The sequence below is a fragment of the Centruroides sculpturatus genome, unplaced genomic scaffold (assembly GCF_000671375.1).
Source record: "Centruroides sculpturatus isolate CEXI.00-Female unplaced genomic scaffold, Cexi_2.0 scaffold310, whole genome shotgun sequence".
In the NCBI taxonomy this organism is placed as follows: domain Eukaryota; kingdom Metazoa; phylum Arthropoda; class Arachnida; order Scorpiones; family Buthidae; genus Centruroides; species Centruroides sculpturatus.
In genome coordinates this window covers 37,733-61,166 of record NW_019386000.1, presented here as the reverse complement: position 1 = coordinate 61,166, position 23,434 = coordinate 37,733, and the positions used below count along the sequence as shown (strand labels likewise).

Below are 23,434 nucleotides of genomic sequence, written 5' to 3'. Positions count from 1 at the left end.
TGAAATGGAGAACGATCATTTCGATACTGATCTATTTATTGATGAAATCTAAAAGAGACCAACCATCGTCAAAGGATTTTATAGATATTTTAAAAGAATTAAAAAACTTGAATTTATTTTGTCTTAGTTTTGGATACAACGTCGCAAACATTTCATGCGTCAGTCTATCTCGTAATATTGGGTGCACCCAAAATTCTCTTTGCCTCCGCCGTCGTCTTTTATAGCGACGATAGAGGAGCCACACACAAGCAATCACTTCCACATCCATTTCCAAACCGAGCCAGTGCGCATGCTCCGCTAAACGCTCGTTGAAAAACGCCTAGTGTGTACAGGGCCTCAAAGTCAGTGATGAAATTATTTGTATACATTTCCATTGCCTTGGGAAAGTGGATACCACATCAACTAACACCTGCCAATAAGCAGCATCAATTAACTGTTCACATGGGATTGCTTACTGTTACCAAAAGAACTCATTTCTGGACCACTTGTTAACATGTGATGAAAAGTGGATCTTATTCAGTAATCTTAAGACATCACATTATTGGATATAGTCTACAGATACTGTGCCACAGACCTCCAAACCCAGTAACCATCAGCAGAAAGTGTATATGGTGGACAGTAGCAAAAATTATTCACTATGAATTGTTACCATCTGATCAGACCATTACTGCAGATGTCTACTGTGCCCAACTACAGCAGATTCATGAAGCATTTGTAAAAAACACAGTGAACTATAAGAACAGTCTCTTCTTACAGGATAATGGCAAGGCCACATGTTACATGTATAACCTGTGACAATATTCAGTCTTGGATGGAACTTTCTTATGCACCCAACTTATTCTCCTGACATTAGTCATTCAGACTACCACCTCTTTTTAAATCTATACAATCAACAGTTAAGAAATAGAGAGGCTGTGGAATAGGCATTTGAAAGATTTTTAGTATCTAAAAAAAAATCACAATTTTTACAAAAATGGTATTTATGAGCTTCTTTTCTGTTGGGCAAAAGTTATTGCTTGTGAGGGTAACTATTTTGATGAATAAATTGATTTCTTCCTATATTAGTTCTTTTCCACAATAGAAAAATGACAAAACTTTCTTGGTTACCCTATATTTTAAATGTTTTAATAAAATATCAGATAAATATATTTACTTTTGTAAATCAATAACTTGAGTCATAGACAAAGAAGGAGATGCTGCTTTGGGAATTGGTGGAGTGGCAGTTCTTCCTCCAGAAACTGTAGATCTTGGCTAAATGGGAAATAAACATATTTCAAAAATTTTAACTGTAAGTATTTACTAATAATAACTTATAAAACAAAAAATAATAATTGAGAAAATAATTATATAAATATATAAAATAAAATAACAATAAGAGATCATTAATAAATCTTTTTTTCAAATGTAATAATATTCACAATTTTTGATATTACATCAATAATAAACAATTACATTATGTTCTGATTTAAAAAATTACCATATTTTATAGCATATAAGATACACCTGCTTTCATCACAGAATATTTAGGAAAAAGTATTTAGTGTAATTACCTATATTCTACTGAAGGTCATCTGGAAATTCATTAGCCTATAGGAGATCACAACTCTAATACTGTATAAGACATAGAATGATTTTTAAACCTTCTTTTTTTAAAATAAATAAAAGTTGCATTTTATATGCCATAATACAGTAATACTTTTCATTATCAAATATATTTTCAGAAAAAACCAAGTTTTAAAATGAATAGCAAAACAAATATATTCTATTCTAACAGAATGAAAGGTAGAAATAAAAATAGAAAAAAAAGAAATAGAAAAAATTTTACATTTTAAAAACATTGATTTAGAATTTAAAATTTTCTTGAATTTAAACTACTGAAGACTTCAAATAAATTTAAAGGAAAAAATAAGATCAGATGTAGAATTTCAAAACTGGAGCCATTTAGAGAATAGAGTTTTTAAGCTCCAAAAATATTAAAATAATATTCACTGGTTTAATTTTCCTCTTTTATTCCCCTTAATAATATTTACTATTGTTATATTTTTCATGAAGTGATAGAATTATGATGAAAGATATAAATTTAATCTTTCCTTTTTTAGAATTGCCTGAGTTTGCTATTATTAAATAATTCATATAGAAAATTCAAACATGACAAATTTTGACAAAGTTTGAGTTATAACACTCAACAACAAACAAAAATAAAACTAAATTTGTTTTATGTTTGCATTTAAAATGACAAAACTATTTATAAAAATTCATAGTAATTTCAATGAAAAAATCTCCATCTTGAATTTATTCCACAATATAGTATTAAACTATCAAATAAGAATTCTATGTTTAATAATATATTTTAATAATTAATTTTTTAATGTGCAACACCACACTAGTGGCTTTTGAGCATTCCAAAACAATAATCTCTATTAAAATCTGGTAATCACAAATGTCATGTACAAAATGGGATTCAAACCCATAACACAGCTTTAACACATTTACCAGATCAGATGAATGTGTTGACACAAAATATTCTTTTTAAAAGTTATATGACACTAAAAGAACACAAGGAAAAAACAAATATAGCATATTCACAACTATCACTAACTTTTCGAAGATGGGATTGAAGATCAACCCGAATAAGACCCATATTATTGTGTTTCAAAAAGGAGGTAAGCTGGCGAGGCAAGATCATAATTTTTATTTGTTGAACAAAAAGTTGAAAGTAACTGAGGAAATATTATATTTGGAGTTCTTATTACCTCAACGTTGTCTTTTGAAAAACACGTTCAGTGGATGAAGACCAAAGCATATAGAATAATTAATAATTTAATTAGTTTATTAGTAAAAATAAAAACCAATTCTATTCAAATGCATTTTCAACTCNTAAGTCGAATTCGCGTAAGTCAGGGTATAATTTCGCATATAAATACATACAAATAATTTTTAATTGGGGCCGGAGACTAAAGAAAACAATAATTTAGAAAAAAATGTTTAATAAAATCTGAGATAATACATATGTATAACAAATTAGGCCTATATTATTTTACAATTTTTCACATTTACTTGATTATTATGCCATAATTTTATCATTGTTTCCATCTCAGCGATAATACTGTGACGTTTACGAATGATGCTTGAATTTTGAAAGAGTGAGCATTTTTCACAGCTTCGAGAATTTTTTCTTTGCCTTTTATAATTGTTCTGACCAACAATTCTGGTAGATCAAACTTCTTTGCCAATTCACAAATTTTCATTTTTGTATCAAAGTCTTTAATAATGGGTACGTTCGTAAAGTCAAACGAGTTAAACGCGTTAGTAACAAATCATTCGAAAAGTCTAACGAAATAGGAATAACGATGACGTCATTCTTGTTTAACTCGTTCGACTTTACGAATATACCCAATGTTAACTTTACATTCCAAAGATAAAGTTTTTCTTTTCTTGTTTGATGCAGAAGAATTAGTTTTACTTCGTTTGGATGACAAAGTAGTCTCTCAAGTCTCCATAGATATAACAAACACAGAAATAAATAACACAAAATGAATTGTAGCTATGTGTGGATTCCGCACGATACATACGAACATGTAAGCTGAACAAAAGTGTGGGGGGAGTGAGTAATTAAGGATTGCGTGGCACTCAAACAAAAGACGAATCAACGAGATTTACAAATCGTGTAACTCCGGGTTTGCGTAAGTCGAGGTATTACTGTATTGCATCTGTTCATTTCTTTACACCAACATTTTTTGTGGAATAAATTACAGTTTCTAGCTTTGAATTCTTAAAATTACAAACTATACATGCTGTTGAAAGTAAAACAAATACAGAATAACTGTACAGTACATAAATAAAATATTTACCAACAGGTATGGAAGGTTGCGATATATTACTCCCAGTTGTTATAGTTCTTGAAATTGCCACAGCAGAGGTTATTGGATTGGAAGTAGAAGTAGTTTGTGAAGTAGTTGCAGTAACTAATAAAGAAGGTACATACGCTGGTGCATCTGCAAAGATTATGAATTTGAATTACAAAATACAAAAGCCAAAAACATTTTATTTTTCTTAACAGCAATATAATTAAATTATATAAAGATTTAAATATTTACTTGATCTACTAGGAGGAGCAGATATAGTAACTGCTTGTGCAGACTGCTGTGGAAGTGGAGTAACTGTATGAACCATTTGTGATAAACCTTTAGCAGACATCACAGTTAATGTGGGATGAGCTGCCAGTGGAGCTGAGGTTGTATGAGAAATAATTTGTAATGGTGAAGATGGAACAAGAGTGGGACGAGAAGTTGAAGACTGACTGGAAGAAACTGTATGTGGAGCAGCAGCAATAGTAACAACAGATGATGCTGTACATGCCCGAGATATTGGTGATGGAGGAGGTACTAAGGAAGAATGATGAATAATGGAAAGACCTGAAGTTTGTGATGAACTCATAGTAGTAGTTGTAACTTGATTAGAGGCTGAAACTGCTGTTGAAGTGACTGGAGGAGAAGCCTTATAAAATCCTTGTTCTGATACCTATTTATTGTATTATGAATATATTTAAAAATTCATATTTATTAATCATAAACTTTCAAAACACAGTATAATATACATTTTAAAATAACTTAAATTTAAAAATATAATAAATAATAATTAATAGCAAGAAACAATTTAAACAAATTGTCCATATATTTTAATATCAATCGTGTCTTCAAACTATCCTAGTTCATCATCAGCTAATTTTAGAACAACACAACAGACTAATATGCTCAAATTTGAATGAATTAGTTACACCAATATGTAACAAATTAACACTTTGATTGAAATTAAGTTCTTTTGGTAGATTGTTATGTCCAGAATTCAGACATAATAACCAAATTTCTCCATCACATTACATTTTTCCATAATTTTGATAAAATACCATCTAGACCTACTTGTGATTAAAATAGCCAAAAAGTAGGTTCAATTTCTAGTAATGTGAAGAAAATATGTATATGAAAATTATTCACAATTATTTTAATTAATATATCTATTAATTTGTACAATTTACTTGTTTTCCCTGAGAATGGGACAGCATAGCTATAGACTAACACTAGACACACAGCAGAATGGCTAAAAACCGAAATTAGTATCAGGAGAGAAAATTGTTGTAACACTGTAAATAAATTTCATATGTTTTTAAGCACCATATTCAGCACTTTCTTTTGTAATAGGCATTTGTCTCACATTGTAATATTTTTTAATAGCATCATAATAATTAGCCTATTATTTAATTAATTAACAATCATTCTGACATCAATTTTTCCTTAGTAATAATTCTTAAATATGAAAAACTCTTTTCACATCACTCTTGCCACAGGTCAAGGATAAGTATGCTTTAATTAGTTTATTTATAAAGGAATACCACAGATAACCCAAATCATTTTTGTATAGAGAACATCTCTTCAAAAACGATCAATTCTGATCTGTTTTTCAGGAATGACAACTTCTGCTTGTAGAATGCATCATTCATTTCTAATATCTATATCTTTTGCTACCAAAAATAAAAATAATTTGCATACTTCTATTATTGAATATAAACTTTTGGCATAGTGTATTTTTTTCATATGTAATTGTATGGCTTCCGAAGTGGGTGAGATCACACATACTAAAAATTAAATTTTGTTTTCTTGTGTAAAAAAAAATTATAATAATTATATGTTGTAAAAACTAACAAAAAAAGAAAAAAGAAAATAGAAAATTTCATGTCCATAAAAGGACACATTTGTAGAAAATTCTGAGAAAGACACTTCTCAAATTAAGACAAAAGAATCATGTAAGTCCTAAGATCAAACATCTTCAATAGGGATCGAATTGTCAGTCGATGTTGACTCATCCCATGATCTGGATTCTGATCTTATTACATTTCATAATGAGGGAAGACCAATTGGAAAGTGGAGGTGAGTCGGAAACGACCTATCAGATTATTTGTTGTGGTACCTGAAAAAAATTTATAAAATGGGTATTTTCAAGGACATGGAGAGCTTCTCTCCATCTTCCTATTGTGTGGCACCATACACTGAAAAAGAAATCGCCTCTGCATATCAGTATCAAACTGAATTGCGCCTCAACTTCGTGACGGACTTTCTCCTTCCAACATCTTGGGGCCTGTGACCTTCTGAAAGGGATCTGAAAGAATAGTTCCAGTGGGATTCACCCTTTGAGGGATGAAACAAATTAGAAGACCTGACATTACCTACTGTTGACTGTTGTAGCTGTAAGCTTATTCTTTTGGTTATAATAAACCAGGTTAATTTCTTGTAACTCTGGAGTTTGTCTCTGTACCAAATGCACCTGCTCATGCTTCTGAGCAACTCAGATATATTCTGACGTCACAAACGGTTCGGTAACCTCACATAAGCAATTTAAATATGAAATGATGTATTTTCTTTCCAGTATACTTTTTCCAGGATAATTATAAGATGTTATATGATAATTTTGAATTTTATGGAAAATAACAGATCTATCTTTTTCACTCATTATTCTTATCTGGTTAATAGTTTTACAATTAAAATTGATTTCTGTAAGTTTTAAAAGATTCTAGTATATTACTTTTTCATTAATATTTAGAATATCTGGTTTACACATTTGGTGTTCAATTTTTAACAAATAGCTAGAAGTTCATTATTTAATATTTATATCATATGTAAATATGTAAAGTGGTTAAGACTGCTGGAAAAGTTTAATGAAATACAAATACAGTTCAAATGTTTCCACAATAAGAATTAATTCCACCTTAATACCAACATATTTTATGTTTTTTACAATTCTTTCATGTTTTCAGAGTTTATTCATTTCTTATCATTCACTGAAACAAAAAATAGTCTTCAACTGCAAACCAGTGCTCTAAAACTCTCTCTACTACTGATCCAACAGTCAGTCATCTTGACACATGGTTAATACAGTGCTGTTTTGTATACACCTTTCATCCTTTGCAATTTTCCAAAATACTTCCATCTCAAAAGAAATTTTATAAAAAAAAAAATTTATATAAATCATAAATTAATTCACATACAGAATCACAGTATTCTTAAAGTCCTTTAAGAAAGCATTATGGATCTACATGTAACTTTGATGTTCCAATGTCTAATAAACCTATTCCCTTCTCTAACTCTTTAACCTATCAGATGTTCAAAGTTTTCTCCATTTGTATGTGATGCCATGTTGAATTTTTGTCGATGTTTAAGACTAATGAAAATTATGCATTTCTGAAAAGAACAATTGTGGCTATTGTTTTGTTCAAAAAATTTTTTTTATTTTGCACAAACAAAATAGCTATATTAATAAATGTGATAACCAAAAAAATTATATTTCAAAAGTTAGTTTTAATATAAAAATTATATTAAAAAAAAAGTGACATGTAGTTTCAAAACCATTCCAATGCTGAAATGAGATATTTCAAATCAACCGATCGAGGTCAGAGGTCATGACCCGAGATATTTCGGGAATAACACAAGACACGTTAAGCTCTAAAAATTTCCTCTTTATATGTACCGTACCTACAGACTAGATTGTTTTTACCCCTCAGGCAACAATGTAAACTTGTATACAAAAATCACTCAAACAACTTTTCTATTGGATGATTTCATCTCTAACAGAATAAACTAATTTCATGTTCAAAGTGTTAATCAGCAAAGTATCTACTAAATTCCACAATTTTTTATTTGACATTTGGGCTACCTTACATTATAAGCAAAATTTACCCATTTTTCTGGCTAGTAAACATCCAAATTTAAAGATTAACAAAAACTGAGTAAGTTAGGACTATGTTGATGCAACATTGAGAACTTAAAAGCTTATATTTCAGATTCAAGGCCAGGCAAATTATTAAGACATGTAATAATTTCATAACCTAATTTTCATCATCTTTATGAATTCATAAAGATTATGAAAAATATTGTGATAAAAAATTTTTATAGTTTGCTATACTTTGCATAGTTTTAAATAAAAATTAACTTCTTTTTACTTTATATAACCATGTAAAATTAATTTTTTCATTTTGTCCTGTCATCTCGATGAGCTTTTGTTTGTCATTCAATTCAATTTTTGCAAAAGAAATTACTGATTTCACCAAATAACTGACAGATTTAAGTTATTCTTTTACATTTTTGATGGTTTACAGCATGCTTGATCATAACTTTTTCTTACAAATTATACATTGTTCATTATTTTACAATTTATATAACATACATGTAAAAAGAGTATTTTGACAAAAAAATTTATTCTTCTGGGCGAAGTTTATCTTTGATGTTTGTATGTACATCAAAGGTAAACTTGGCCCAGAAGCAACTGCTATTACAATGTATTTTCTAATATATATACATATATTATCTTCATACCTGTTGTTGCAAATGTTGCACGATTGGCTGAGATATATGCACTTGTTTACTAGAGGCAACATTATGCGTTATACCTGACCAAACTGTTGGTTCAACTGTCCTTGTCTGTGATAAATGCCCAACAGAAGCAACATGACTTGTTGATCTAAAAATATAAAATTTAAATAATTATGTTAACATGGTAATACTTTCCAACATACAAACAAATAAATAAAATCATCTTTATTATTAATCAATTAATCAAATTTTATAATAATTTGGCATTAATCCCACACTCATGATTACTGCATATACTAGATCTACACAAATACATCTAACACTTATTACTAGTGATCAGATTTGGCAGCAATTGCTACATTTTTTTGCTCAGAGATAATGCTTTCCAGATAATTACAATATTTATACATATGCAGTATCGTGTAAAGTTATGAGCAGCTTTCAGAACAATACACCTTTACCAAAATAGTTTCTTATATTCAACTTACAATAGGAGTCACAAAAGAGTTTTGTTTTGTGACTCCTATTGTAAATTGAATATAAGAAACTATTTTGGTAATGGGGTATTGTTCTGGACTCGTAGGTCAAGAACTACTTGTATTTCCACTTTTCAGGAAACTTCAGGTAATCATATTATAGGTAATCAAAAAAGTTATGTCATTTTCCATAACTACAAATTAATAGAGTATTTATGCAAATCATTTGATAGGGGAGTTATAATTTTAATGACATAGAAAGAAGTATTGAAGCATCTATTGCTATGCAAAAAAGTTGAAAAGACATGACTGAATAACATATTCAGTGCCTTGAAAATGAGTACTCCAACCTCTGTTATTCATGCTTGTATGCTATATGAATTTAAACTTGGAACTCAGTACATGTGACCAAAAAATATGCCAGGCTTTTGCAGATTTTGCTAGTCTCTGCAGTACACTCAGTGATGGTTTAAATAATTTGCATCTAATAATGAGTCGCTTGAAGATGATCCAGATGTAAGGTGATCATCTATCATTGATGACAATAAACTGAAAGCTGCAATTGAAACTGATTCTGTTCAAACATGCTGGGCATTGGCACAAAGATTCAGACCCTGTACACACTAGGCGTTTTTCAACGCGCGTTTAAAAGAACCAAGAGTTCTATGTAGCCGTACACACTCAAAAGCCAAGCGCGCGTTAAACGCGCGTTTTGCGAGCGCTTTGAGATATATGTGCTGCCATGTTACCGTACATGCGATCGCGCGTTTTGCGGGCGTCAGCCGAGCACTTTGAGATATATGTGCTGAAATGGAGAACGATCATTTCGATACTGATCTATTTATTGATGAAATCTAAAAGAGACCAACCATCGTCAAAGGATTTTATAGATATTTTAAAAGAATTAAAAAACTTGAATTTATTTTGTCTTAGTTTTGGATACAACGTCGCAAACATTTCATGCGTCAGTCTATCTCGTAATATTGGGTGCACCCAAAATTCTCTTTGCCTCCGCCGTCGTCTTTTATAGCGACGATAGAGGAGCCACACACAAGCAATCACTTCCACATCCATTTCCAAACCGAGCCAGTGCGCATGCTCCGCTAAACGCTCGTTGAAAAACGCCTAGTGTGTACAGGGCCTCAAAGTCAGTGATGAAATTATTTGTATACATTTCCATTGCCTTGGGAAAGTGGATACCACATCAACTAACACCTGCCAATAAGCAGCATCAATTAACTGTTCACATGGGATTGCTTACTGTTACCAAAAGAACTCATTTCTGGACCACTTGTTAACATGTGATGAAAAGTGGATCTTATTCAGTAATCTTAAGACATCACATTATTGGATATAGTCTACAGATACTGTGCCACAGACCTCCAAACCCAGTAACCATCAGCAGAAAGTGTATATGGTGGACAGTAGCAAAAATTATTCACTATGAATTGTTACCATCTGATCAGACCATTACTGCAGATGTCTACTGTGCCCAACTACAGCAGATTCATGAAGCATTTGTAAAAAACACAGTGAACTATAAGAACAGTCTCTTCTTACAGGATAATGGCAAGGCCACATGTTACATGTATAACCTGTGACAATATTCAGTCTTGGATGGAACTTTCTTATGCACCCAACTTATTCTCCTGACATTAGTCATTCAGACTACCACCTCTTTTTAAATCTATACAATCAACAGTTAAGAAATAGAGAGGCTGTGGAATAGGCATTTGAAAGATTTTTAGTATCTAAAAAAAAATCACAATTTTTACAAAAATGGTATTTATGAGCTTCTTTTCTGTTGGGCAAAAGTTATTGCTTGTGAGGGTAACTATTTTGATGAATAAATTGATTTCTTCCTATATTAGTTCTTTTCCACAATAGAAAAATGACAAAACTTTCTTGGTTACCCTATATTTTAAATGTTTTAATAAAATATCAGATAAATATATTTACTTTTGTAAATCAATAACTTGAGTCATAGACAAAGAAGGAGATGCTGCTTTGGGAATTGGTGGAGTGGCAGTTCTTCCTCCAGAAACTGTAGATCTTGGCTAAATGGGAAATAAACATATTTCAAAAATTTTAACTGTAAGTATTTACTAATAATAACTTATAAAACAAAAAATAATAATTGAGAAAATAATTATATAAATATATAAAATAAAATAACAATAAGAGATCATTAATAAATCTTTTTTTCAAATGTAATAATATTCACAATTTTTGATATTACATCAATAATAAACAATTACATTATGTTCTGATTTAAAAAATTACCATATTTTATAGCATATAAGATACACCTGCTTTCATCACAGAATATTTAGGAAAAAGTATTTAGTGTAATTACCTATATTCTACTGAAGGTCATCTGGAAATTCATTAGCCTATAGGAGATCACAACTCTAATACTGTATAAGACATAGAATGATTTTTAAACCTTCTTTTTTTAAAATAAATAAAAGTTGCATTTTATATGCCATAATACAGTAATACTTTTCATTATCAAATATATTTTCAGAAAAAACCAAGTTTTAAAATGAATAGCAAAACAAATATATTCTATTCTAACAGAATGAAAGGTAGAAATAAAAATAGAAAAAAAAGAAATAGAAAAAATTTTACATTTTAAAAACATTGATTTAGAATTTAAAATTTTCTTGAATTTAAACTACTGAAGACTTCAAATAAATTTAAAGGAAAAAATAAGATCAGATGTAGAATTTCAAAACTGGAGCCATTTAGAGAATAGAGTTTTTAAGCTCCAAAAATATTAAAATAATATTCACTGGTTTAATTTTCCTCTTTTATTCCCCTTAATAATATTTACTATTGTTATATTTTTCATGAAGTGATAGAATTATGATGAAAGATATAAATTTAATCTTTCCTTTTTTAGAATTGCCTGAGTTTGCTATTATTAAATAATTCATATAGAAAATTCAAACATGACAAATTTTGACAAAGTTTGAGTTATAACACTCAACAACAAACAAAAATAAAACTAAATTTGTTTTATGTTTGCATTTAAAATGACAAAACTATTTATAAAAATTCATAGTAATTTCAATGAAAAAATCTCCATCTTGAATTTATTCCACAATATAGTATTAAACTATCAAATAAGAATTCTATGTTTAATAATATATTTTAATAATTAATTTTTTAATGTGCAACACCACACTAGTGGCTTTTGAGCATTCCAAAACAATAATCTCTATTAAAATCTGGTAATCACAAATGTCATGTACAAAATGGGATTCAAACCCATAACACAGCTTTAACACATTTACCAGATCAGATGAATGTGTTGACACAAAATATTCTTTTTAAAAGTTATATGACACTAAAAGAACACAAGGAAAAAACAAATATAGCATATTCACAACTATCACTAACTTTTCGAAGATGGGATTGAAGATCAACCCGAATAAGACCCATATTATTGTGTTTCAAAAAGGAGGTAAGCTGGCGAGGCAAGATCATAATTTTTATTTGTTGAACAAAAAGTTGAAAGTAACTGAGGAAATATTATATTTGGAGTTCTTATTACCTCAACGTTGTCTTTTGAAAAACACGTTCAGTGGATGAAGACCAAAGCATATAGAATAATTAATAATTTAATTAGTTTATTAGTAAAAATAAAAACCAATTCTATTCAAATGCATTTTCAACTCTTTTCAGACTGGTTTTCAACTTTATTTGCTATGCTCTCCCATTATGGGGTCTGGACTGGTTATCCTACTTTGAAAAAATTCAATTGCTATTTATTAAGAAAAATTTACGGATTAGATAAAACAGTGCCGGGATATGCAATTCGCCATGATACTAACAGATTGTTATTAGAACCCTAATTGGTAATTAGGACCATGAAATTTGTTAAGAGACTGTTAACTAGTGAGAACATACAGGTTAATACAATACTAAAAGTTTTAAAGAACTTGGCAGAGAACAAAAAGAATTATCAAAACAATTGGTATAACAAACTTAGGATCAAATTGGAAAGTTATGGTTTGTTTCATTTACTATTTTACAGTACAGAAACAGACTGGAATTACAGAATTTCTTTATTGGTGAAGAATATGTATAATAATTCAATTGATCGTGAGATGAAAAATTTACAGGAGTCAAAATTTCACCCATGGTATATAGTTAATTTAAATTTTCCTCCAGCAAATAATTATATTCATTATAAAATACCATTTGGAATGAAAAGATTTTATATGCAGATCAAACTAAACAGTTTTTATATTATAGTTGAAGGGAATTATTTGGATATCAGGAATAAACAATGTAGGCTGTGTAATGACCAAATTTATGTATATCATATAATTAGTTTGTGCAAGGGTTGCTCCAAACTTAGAGAACAGACTGGTATTTCCACCTCATCAGCCATCAAATCTATGCAAGAATTCTACCAAAAAATATTTCAGATGGGTCCAATTATGATTACCAGAATTTATCAGTTCTTTATTAAATATATTAAAACGGTTGAGAGCCTTAATGAATGATTTATAGATTTACTTTTATTGTTGTTTGTACTTATATCCAATATTATGTCACTTGATTAAATGTATGAATAGAAGATAATTTACCCAATAATTATTTATTTGTCGGAAGATATATTATATATTCACTAATATTTGTAACCTAATGTACCCCTTGTAACTGGAATTTTTTCCAAATTACGCTAATAAAATTGAATTGAATTGAATTGAATATTCACAACTATTTACTTATGTAGCATCATAATTATTCATCTTACTTATTTCATTGCTATATTAATACCAGTATAAAATAAAAATTTTATTCAATTATATTTTTTAATGGAATTTATGTAAACTTCATCTTTTCTTTTTTACTTAAAGTTTGAATGAGACAAACTCATTCTCAGTGTGTCTCATTCAATATTTTTAAATTTTAGATCAAAAATATTTTTACAGTTGTAAATCTTTTATATTCAGTAATATATTTCCATGGTTTTATGTTAATGCATTTCAAGTATATATTGCTTCAAACGACATAACAAAAGTAGTTGATTACATGTTTATCTGTTCTCAAAGTAAAGCATTCTACAAGTTCCTATATTCTTATATTTTTTATAATAATAATCTCCCCTCCATGAATATGAAAATTATTAGTAAGTGATGATAATACAGTATTAAAAAATAATACAAATGAAAATTAAATTATGTCAGATAACCAAATAAATAATACCATTTTTGAAATGTGAATAAAAATGTTCGTATTTTTTAATTAAAATAATTTTATTCGCAAATCACACCTAAATTCAAACTTTCCAGCAAAATAACAGTCTAAAATTTTAAAGATCAAATGTTTTCGGCCACTAAATTTATCGGCCTTTCTCGGAAAATACAAACTGAAAAAACCATTCTATAAATAGAACATAGCTGCCTTGTAAATTTTTAAAAGAACGAAAACAGCTGTGACATATTGTGTATAACATATGTTATAAGTCTAGATAGTGTTTCCACGCAGATGATACATGAATGACATCAGTGTTGATGCAGGTTCCATTCCTGCTCGCTAGTTTATGGTGAGATAGTATTTATAACTTTATTCATCAAAATCTTCCACATCAATTATACTTTCTCAACAGGAAGACAGCTTAAAAATACCATTTTTATAAATAATTTGAATGACTCTCAAAACAAATCTATGTTCATTGTGATTACTTGAATGTTGGTCAAACCCTCTCAGAAGATTCGTACAATGAGTAATTACAAAGAGTACATGAAAATCAGGGCTAAAACAGCCATCTTTGGTGAATTGTCGAGGTGTTTTTGTTTATACAAGATAACATTCATCCACACATTGAAGCAATTACAAGAAACAAAATAATACAATTGGGATGAAAACTCTTATCTCATCTTTCCTATTCTGTTGGCTTATCTCTGTTAGATTACCACACATTTATTTTTTTTTGGATAATTATATGCATGGAAAACAATTTACAAATCATGCAGCTATAGCTATAAAAGAGGAAGTAACTCAATTTTTAATGCTAAAAATGGTATTTTCTAACACTAAGATTTTTTTCATTATTTAGTTCAAGATCTTTTAAATACACAAAGATAATTGAAAAATAAATTTTTAAGAAAAAAAAATTATGAAAAGTAAAATAATCTCTGTCAATAATCATTCTTATAAAAAATGAATAGTAATATAGATTTATTTTTTCTTTAAGAGAAATATTTCAATAAATAATTTCATGTATTACTTTTATTTTTTTAATTATTATATTTATTTTAATAATAAAGTTCTCCAAAAATTCCAAAATAAATATTTTGAAATAAAATTAAAACACCATTATTTTTGCCAAACAGTCTGTCAGATTTTATTGAGCTATATTAAGGCTTGGCAATATTAAAATATTGGAGTGTTGTAATTTACATACTACTACTATTGTTAAGCATTACAAAAATATTGATGATATGTAAACTTTACAGAATTTATTTACATTCATTGATAAAAAAGTTATGTATCAGATAGAATAGTCTGATTACTACAAAACTTGACATCTAGTTAAGTGGATATAATTAGTCAGTCTGATTGCATGCCAGATAATGTCACCAAAATCACTACTCTAGTATTCTATAAAAAGGCTCACAGAAGCACATTGTGTTCACAATTTTCAATGTTCCTGTTNGTATGTATTGTTTACTTGAGAATACAACAGAGAATAAACTGCCCAAATACCCTTAAACAAAGGAAAAGTACGTCTTTAATGAAGGCATAGAGCCTTTACTACATGAAAATAAAAATTAATGAATACACTGTGTACAGTATTTTACCTGATAAGACAGACCTCAGAAAAATACTTTGAGGCATAAAGCTGTCTTTATCATGAAAATTAATTAACTAAGGATTTTTTTTTGCCCTGCCAGGGTGTGGCCGAGTTATCCGGAGTGCCGAGTTTTCGAGGCTCTACTGTACTAATAAATTTGTTGAGTTTAAAATTTGTAAATGATTTTAATAATTACATAACAGTATTTTTGGGCCAAATATATCTTCTACTAATTTATTGGATTGCACATTTCAGAAGAAAATTTTGAAAAAAGTTGGAAAAAAGCAAGACAAATCTGCAACATCAAGCATTCCAACCCTGTGCCTTACTCACTTGTCCATGCCCACTTGTTACAATTAATTTTTAGAACTCAATATATAACATACATGAAAAAGTTTAAAAAATTTCTCATATTCTACTGCTCATTGTCATGAGTTGTTACCAAGCATTAATGGAAGAGATCTACTAAAACATAAAAATTTTAGCAAAATCAAATGCTGATGCAAAAAGCAATTAAAAGCTTAAATGTCCCCTTCTAAGAAAAAAATAGGAAAACAGATTGTATTCTGTGCAAAGATATAACAATAATTTAATTTTGCTCTGAGATTTCTTAATTCAATGTTCTAAAAGATCAATCTAATGAGATTTTGAGTGGGCTGCAATTTGAAAAAATTGTACACCTATAAATTCCCACTGTCATCCATTCATCAGTCTTTCCTTAATCTCAAGAACAGAGTTAGATAGATGTAATCCAATACGAAAACCTTATGGGAAGAAGGCCCAATTAACTATATATAAACTTACCTAAAGTCACATTATTTCAATTAAAAAATTTTCCCTTGAAAGCAGTTAATAGATGATTGGCACAACTCTATTGTTAAAGGAAAAGTATGACATACAGGGGCAAGCCACTACTAATTTGAGGTAAAGAACATATATTTCAAATTAAATTAATTAATTAAAAACATGCATTAAAAGTTGCAGCCTGGCATTGTGAGAATGTCATAATTGCTTGTTACTCAAGATTTTAAGTAGACAGTAAAATAGCATTATACTTATAGCAAAATGGCTGGGGTCCACTTTTAGTAACATTGTTTCCATAACTTTTAAATTAAATTTCTCAGTCTAATTATACCTTTTTCTTCAAAACTACAGAAGAAAAATTTAAAAAGTTTGATAATTTTTTCCTGGCTATTGTAATGCAAATACTGATGCCAAAGGTATGTCAAAATATAGCTACATCTTTCCTGAACTTTTCTCATATAGATTTTTTCCATCTTTTTGACCATACCTCCAGTAAAATGGAATCGATAGCAAGTTGTGATCATACCTATAAAAAATGACCTTGCTCATATCCAAGGCAACTATTGCAAAAATGACTACACGCAAGTAGAAAAACTGGATGCACCACAGACATCTGTAAATGGACAAAGGTGTTGTCAAACTTTGCAAAAGTTAAAGGATGCTTTCCAGAAGAAAAGGCCTGGATTGCTGACCAAAGGCTTGAACTGCTTGCCAACAAAAATGTTAGAACATTCTTTAAGAAATTTATTTGGGAACATGTGGACAACACACCATACAGTCCAGATCATGCTCCCAATAATTTTCATTTCTTCCCAAAGCTGAAGGACATTCTGTAAGATCAACATTCAGAGAATGATGTGGGAGTGGCAGTTTACTTGTTTAAAGAGCTGCAGGAGAGTTTTAAAAAACTGGGTCCCTTTTTTAAAGGAAAGACAGACAGATGGACAACAGTGGGAATTTACAGATCTACAACTTTTTTCAAATTGCAACCCAAAAAAATAAATAAATAGTGTTATTAAACACTGTTTTGTAGTTTATGTTACATTTTTCCTAAAACAGAATTTTATTTTTTGAAAAAGACCACTATATACTGTAAAACCTGTAAACAGCAGAACCTATCTAACATGAAAATGGAAAGTAAAATCAGGCCAAATAACAGAAAATATGGCATCCTCTTCCATGCTCAACAGAAAATTTTCAGCATATTTTTAACAGCTGTGTTTACGTAACAAGATATATGACTTAATTATAACAATTGCAAGATTTAACACCTTACTGCTAATGTGAAATTATATTCTTTGTTCACAAACTTATTTTAAATTGTTTACACCATATTCCGTTTGAATAAAATCAAGTAAAAATGTCTCAGATAAAATGCACATCAGGCATATTATGCTTTTTAAGTTTTGTAAAGAATATATGCTGTACAAACAGTAAAAAATACTCATAGTGTATATGGGGAAAATGCTCCTAAACTTTGAATGTGTAAAATGTGGTTCTGAAAGTTTCGTTTAAGAAATTTTGAACTAAAAGATACAAAACATCCAAGGGCTGCCCAAAAGCTGCTGATGAAATGTAATTGTGGGAAGAAATTGTTAAAAACTGACAAATAACAACTCATGAACATGCAACAAATTTTAGTGTGTCACAGACATGTATTGTTAAAACACTTCATCCACTTAAAATGGTTGTAAAATATGATGATAATTGTGTTCTGTATCCATAAAGTGGGAGGGAAAGAACCAGATCACGTATAATTTTGTCTGATGAAAGTAGGCAGCTCTAAGTTTTATTGAGCTTCAATTTGAAAAAATTGTAGACCTATAAATTCACCATTGTCTGTCCATCTGTCTTTCCTTAATCTCAAGAATGGAATTAGATGAAATTCAAGACCAGATACAGAAACCTTATGTGCAGGAGGCCCTGATTAACTATATATATATGAACTTCTGGTATAGAGTAGAAGTCATGTGAATTCAATTCAAACATTTTCCCCTGAAAGCAGTTAATAGATAACTGGCACAACTGTATTGTTAAAAAAAAAGTATGATGTACAGAGGCAAGCCACTACTAATTTGAGATGGAGAGCATANTCATGTATTACTTTTATTTTTTTAATTATTATATTTATTTTAATAATAAAGTTCTCCAAAAATTCCAAAATAAATATTTTGAAATAAAATTAAAACACCATTATTTTTGCCAAACAGTCTGTCAGATTTTATTGAGCTATATTAAGGCTTGGCAATATTAAAATATTGGAGTGTTGTAATTTACATACTACTACTATTGTTAAGCATTACAAAAATATTGATGATATGTAAACTTTACAGAATTTATTTACATTCATTGATAAAAAAGTTATGTATCAGATAGAATAGTCTGATTACTACAAAACTTGACATCTAGTTAAGTGGATATAATTAGTCAGTCTGATTGCATGCCAGATAATGTCACCAAAATCACTACTCTAGTATTCTATAAAAAGGCTCACAGAAGCACATTGTGTTCACAATTTTCAATGTTCCTGTTGTTCGTAAGTCTTCAAACACCAGGCAAGTCTGTACAACACAGTCAAACACAACGCACATAGCTGACAGAGTTTAAGTAAGGCCACATCATCAAGTTGAGGGAAGTAGCAGGATGGCCTTTTTGCCAAATTGCCTGCCATATGGGCCATTCTGACCTGAGTTGAGGAAGTGTTGTAAGCAGTAATATGCCAAGAATATACACCACAAACAGGCTCTGAATGCCCTAAACCAGCAATGGCAAGTCTTTTTCCAGAGGTGTGACAAAATTAAATTCAAAATTTAGTAACTCCAAACTGTGAGTCAAATAATCAATTTAAGTAATTGAAAAATAAAAATATAAAATGCTTCCAAAATTTATTTATTTAACAATTTTAATCAATATCAGAAAATAACAATAAACTTTATATAAGTGTAAAAAAAATAATATGATAATAACAAAAATAAATATTCTGGTTAAAGGAAAATCTGCTGTTGTTTATTTGACAATAATTTTTCTATCTGAGGTTTATACTTAGTGACTTTTAAAACTTTTCACAACAGCTTTAAGACCCTGCTTTCACATTACATATGCAAAATTTTGAAATATACAAAATATTTTTTATAATTTTAAAACTTAATTCTTTCTAAACTTTAATGCAGATACCTTGAAATCATTGAATGGATTATGGGTTTTCCATCACTGTCCTAAGCAGACCATCAGTACATATGATCATGAAACAAACATAAACAGTTTCTTTAAACAGTCAGTTTCAGTTTCTGCAGCAGTTTCTTTATTCACCATCCAGAGACAGGTGGAAGCCTCAGAAAGAGAGAGGATTTTGTAGTGAGACTCTCACTACAGAATCCTACCTCTTCCTGAACCATTGAAAAGTGACTAGTAGAGTCAAATTTGTATGCACAGTATTCATTATGTTTCCTACTAGTAGCATCTCATCAACATCAGCTTCATTTCCAGCATTGTTGCATGGACTGTTACAGGTTAGTCTGTTTGGGAATGGACAACAACTGTGCTAGTGCATGGAACCACCAATGAGCACTTCAATTCTATCTTTACTGTTGAGCAGCTCCTTATTATCCCCAACTGCTGGTGCACTAGTCTGGAGAACCATCTCTATGGGAGTCCATCACCACTACTAGCAGTGTGAGGAACACTGATGACATAGCAATACATTGAGGAAATTCTGTGCCTTCGTTTGTGGTCTTTCATGAAAGGATTGCAAATAGTCACTTTCCAGTAAGGTAATGCTCAGCTGAACACAGCTATGGTTTCTCAGGTTTTACATCACATTGTCATATTTTTTAGCCTACTCAATCTCCAGATTTGTCACTCATTAAACATTTGTGGGACCAGATGGAATGCCAGCTTTGATCATCTGTAAGTGTGAGGGATCTGGAGTGGCAACTGCGACATCTAAGGTTAAATCTCTCATAGAACAGCATACAGATACTACCTCCATGTCCAACCATATTACTACATGTAACATACAAAATATTAAAGGTTGCTTTAAATTGTATTGTTGTTCCACACAAATGGTTCCTACATTATAATACTGTAATCACTTATTAATGTCATCATTACGTTTGTACTAATAAAGTTTTGTTTGATTTCACCTCCTTCTTAGTATGTTATTTTTTTTTATCAATGAGTATATAAATATTGATTTACTGTGTACTTACTGTTATCTGAACATGAGATGAAGTAACTGCAGCTGAACCAGGAACAGGTAATGTTATCGATGGAGATGTATGTGCTGGTCTTAAAACTGGAGTAGCAACAGCAGATTTTGGAGCAGTGCTAATGCTTGCAACAGCAGCAGGACCTATGAAATAAAAATTTGTTTAAAAAATGTAAATTTTTAAAGTTATATTTCAATGAAGCAGAACTGTTAAATAAAATTAAGAAAGTTGTAAATTATTATCATAAATTTTAATAAAGGTAATACATATATTAGATAAGGTCTATACCACTGCAATAAAAAATACAAAGAAAATATAATTTAATCTTTACCAAGTTTATAGTAACTTCAAAATAATATTTTGTATCTGAAATTTTTCTGATTCAAAATTATCACAGGGAGTTTGCTTATAAAGATGATTTATAAAATTACATAAATTTAACCTTTCATATTTAACTTATTTCAAACTTTTAAACTAGTAACTAACTTCTGCTTTTAATGGAATACACAATTGCTTATATATAGTATGTTGTCTTTCATACCCTAGTACTTTTGGATTCATCAATCACTCATGTTCAGGAATAACAACCTTGTAAATTTTATTTGATTTAACTTTCTCTGTAAGCAGTTTCACACTTTCAAACATTTCCTTAAGTGCTTCATATTAAAATTTGAATTTTAATACCATGTGATATAGCTATGATGTACAGAAACTTTAAATAAACAATACAAGTGGAAAAATCTAAGTTATCTAACAATCAACTCCAAGCTACATGTAAATCTTGTGCATCACAAGTATTACATCACTATGCTTAGAGAAAACATTAATATATAATTAGAAATATAAGCTGAGAATATAGCCTAAAATATCGAAAAATTGTAGATGTCTACTGTAGAAACTTTCACATAGTATATAATAAATTTTTCTTTCATAAGAGATACTTCATGATTAATTAAGAATGAAATGCACTAAAATATTGTAATTTCAACAAATCACTGAAATTTAATCATTTGTCAGATACTTGTCTATCTTTTCTAAATATATGTGCAGAAAACATTAAAACTGAAAAATTTTAACATGAAAGAGAACAAACAATATGCACTCAATTACCACCATTTTTCTCTCATAGAAATAAGAGAGAGACATATTTAAATATAAATTCTCTCAATGACCATTCATGAAACTCTAACATATTATAATCTCAATGTTATATTAATTATAATATTGCTATTTAAATCAGTAATACTACTTACCTCGTGGCACATGAGAAGAAAATGGCATGTGAGAAGTGTTCATTAAATGTCCAGACATCGCTTGTGATGCAGAATGAGTACCTCTAATAATTGATGTCATAGTTGCATTTCCAGAAATATTTGTTGGTCCAAGAGTCACAACAGGATGCATTGTAGCAATAGAACCATGTCGAGATGAAGCTAATGTTCCAGCAGATGATGCATAGCTAGTAGAAGTGCCTGAATCACAGAAGATTGTAAAATTTTATGAGAAAATTCTCAAACAATTAAAATTATATGAAATAAACTGCTATAAAAAACTAAAACATTTGTGTACAAACTAATAATTAAATGGTAAAACAAAAGAAATTTAAATTCATATATTTTCAATGTTCTCTAAAAACAACACTTTTCAAGAACTTGTAGAACTTATTGCAAAATGATTCTGCTGAACTATCTATTGGGCTATATTAAGGCTAATAGCTAATTAGAAACAAATATAATATAGCCTGATATAAATATCAGGCTATATTATATTTGTTTCTAATTAGCTATTAGCACTAGGCGTTTTTCAACGCGCGTTAAACGCGCGCTTTTAAACACGTGTTTTAAAGAACCAAGAGTTCTATGTAGCCGTACACAGTCAAATGCCAAGCGCGCGTTTATAGATTTTTGTTAAAACGCGCGTTTTGCGGTCACTTTACGGGCGCTTTGAGATATATGTGCTGCCTTATAGCGACGATGGAGGAGCACACACAATCAATTACTTTCTCGTCCATTTCCAAACTGAGCTAGTGCTAAACGCCGAACTAACGCTCGTCGAACGCCGAGCGTTAGTTCGACGAGTAGTTATTTATTATAGTACTTATTTTCGAAACTAATTTGATCAGTTTTAATAATAATAACTTTTGGATTATGTTTCTAAGTCAATAAAGTTTCTTATATCTTTTAATCATTAATTTGATTTTGCATAAAATTATCACTTTACAACAGACAACATCAGAATCAAATTAAAATAGATAGTTATTAAGTTGTGTTAAAATTTGCACTTTTAGATTTTCACTGTAATAAAATTGTAGATACTGTATTTTCTGGCATATAAGATGACTTTTTAACCCAGAAAAATCTTCTTAAAAGTCGGGGGTCGTCTTATACGCCGGAATATACGGTAGTCAGTCAGTCAGACAATTTTTATTTAAAGTGCATACGCACATATCTGGCCACATTAGGTGCATTACCAGATAAATATGCATAGGAATTATTTACATATTAACAGTACAAATCAATAGCACACAAAACATTATAATCAATTAAAGTAATACAAAGCAAAATAATATAAATACAGTTTTACATAACACAATAAACAGTAACATAATAACATACAGAATTTACAATAAGATATACATTAGACTATTCAAGTATAATATCCTGTGGTATACATATTAATAAGAAATTAAACATATTGATAGTAGATCTAATGTTAACAATTATTTATGATTATTTCCAGTTACGATAACAAATATTAGAATAATAAAAATGC

At 29.6% G+C, this 23,434-nt stretch overlaps 1 protein-coding gene across 3 annotated transcripts in view; it reads right to left on the bottom strand.

Annotated features, from left to right (window-relative positions):
• Positions 1–23,434, bottom strand: part of LOC111613032 (histone deacetylase complex subunit SAP130-like) — a 144,688-nt gene that overhangs the window by 84,917 nt on the left and 36,337 nt on the right. For all 3 annotated transcript variants that reach the window (XM_023354333.1, XM_023354332.1, XM_023354334.1), the window contains exons 4-9: positions 21,916–22,134; positions 20,663–20,805; positions 10,796–10,893; positions 8,364–8,508; positions 4,098–4,521; positions 3,852–3,995 (exon numbers count right to left, since the gene is read on the bottom strand). In XM_023354333.1, coding sequence (XP_023210101.1) covers positions 3,852–3,995; positions 4,098–4,521; positions 8,364–8,508; positions 10,796–10,893; positions 20,663–20,805; positions 21,916–22,134 — 1,173 coding nt within the window. The remainder of the gene's footprint in view (positions 1–3,851; positions 3,996–4,097; positions 4,522–8,363; positions 8,509–10,795; positions 10,894–20,662; positions 20,806–21,915; positions 22,135–23,434) is intronic.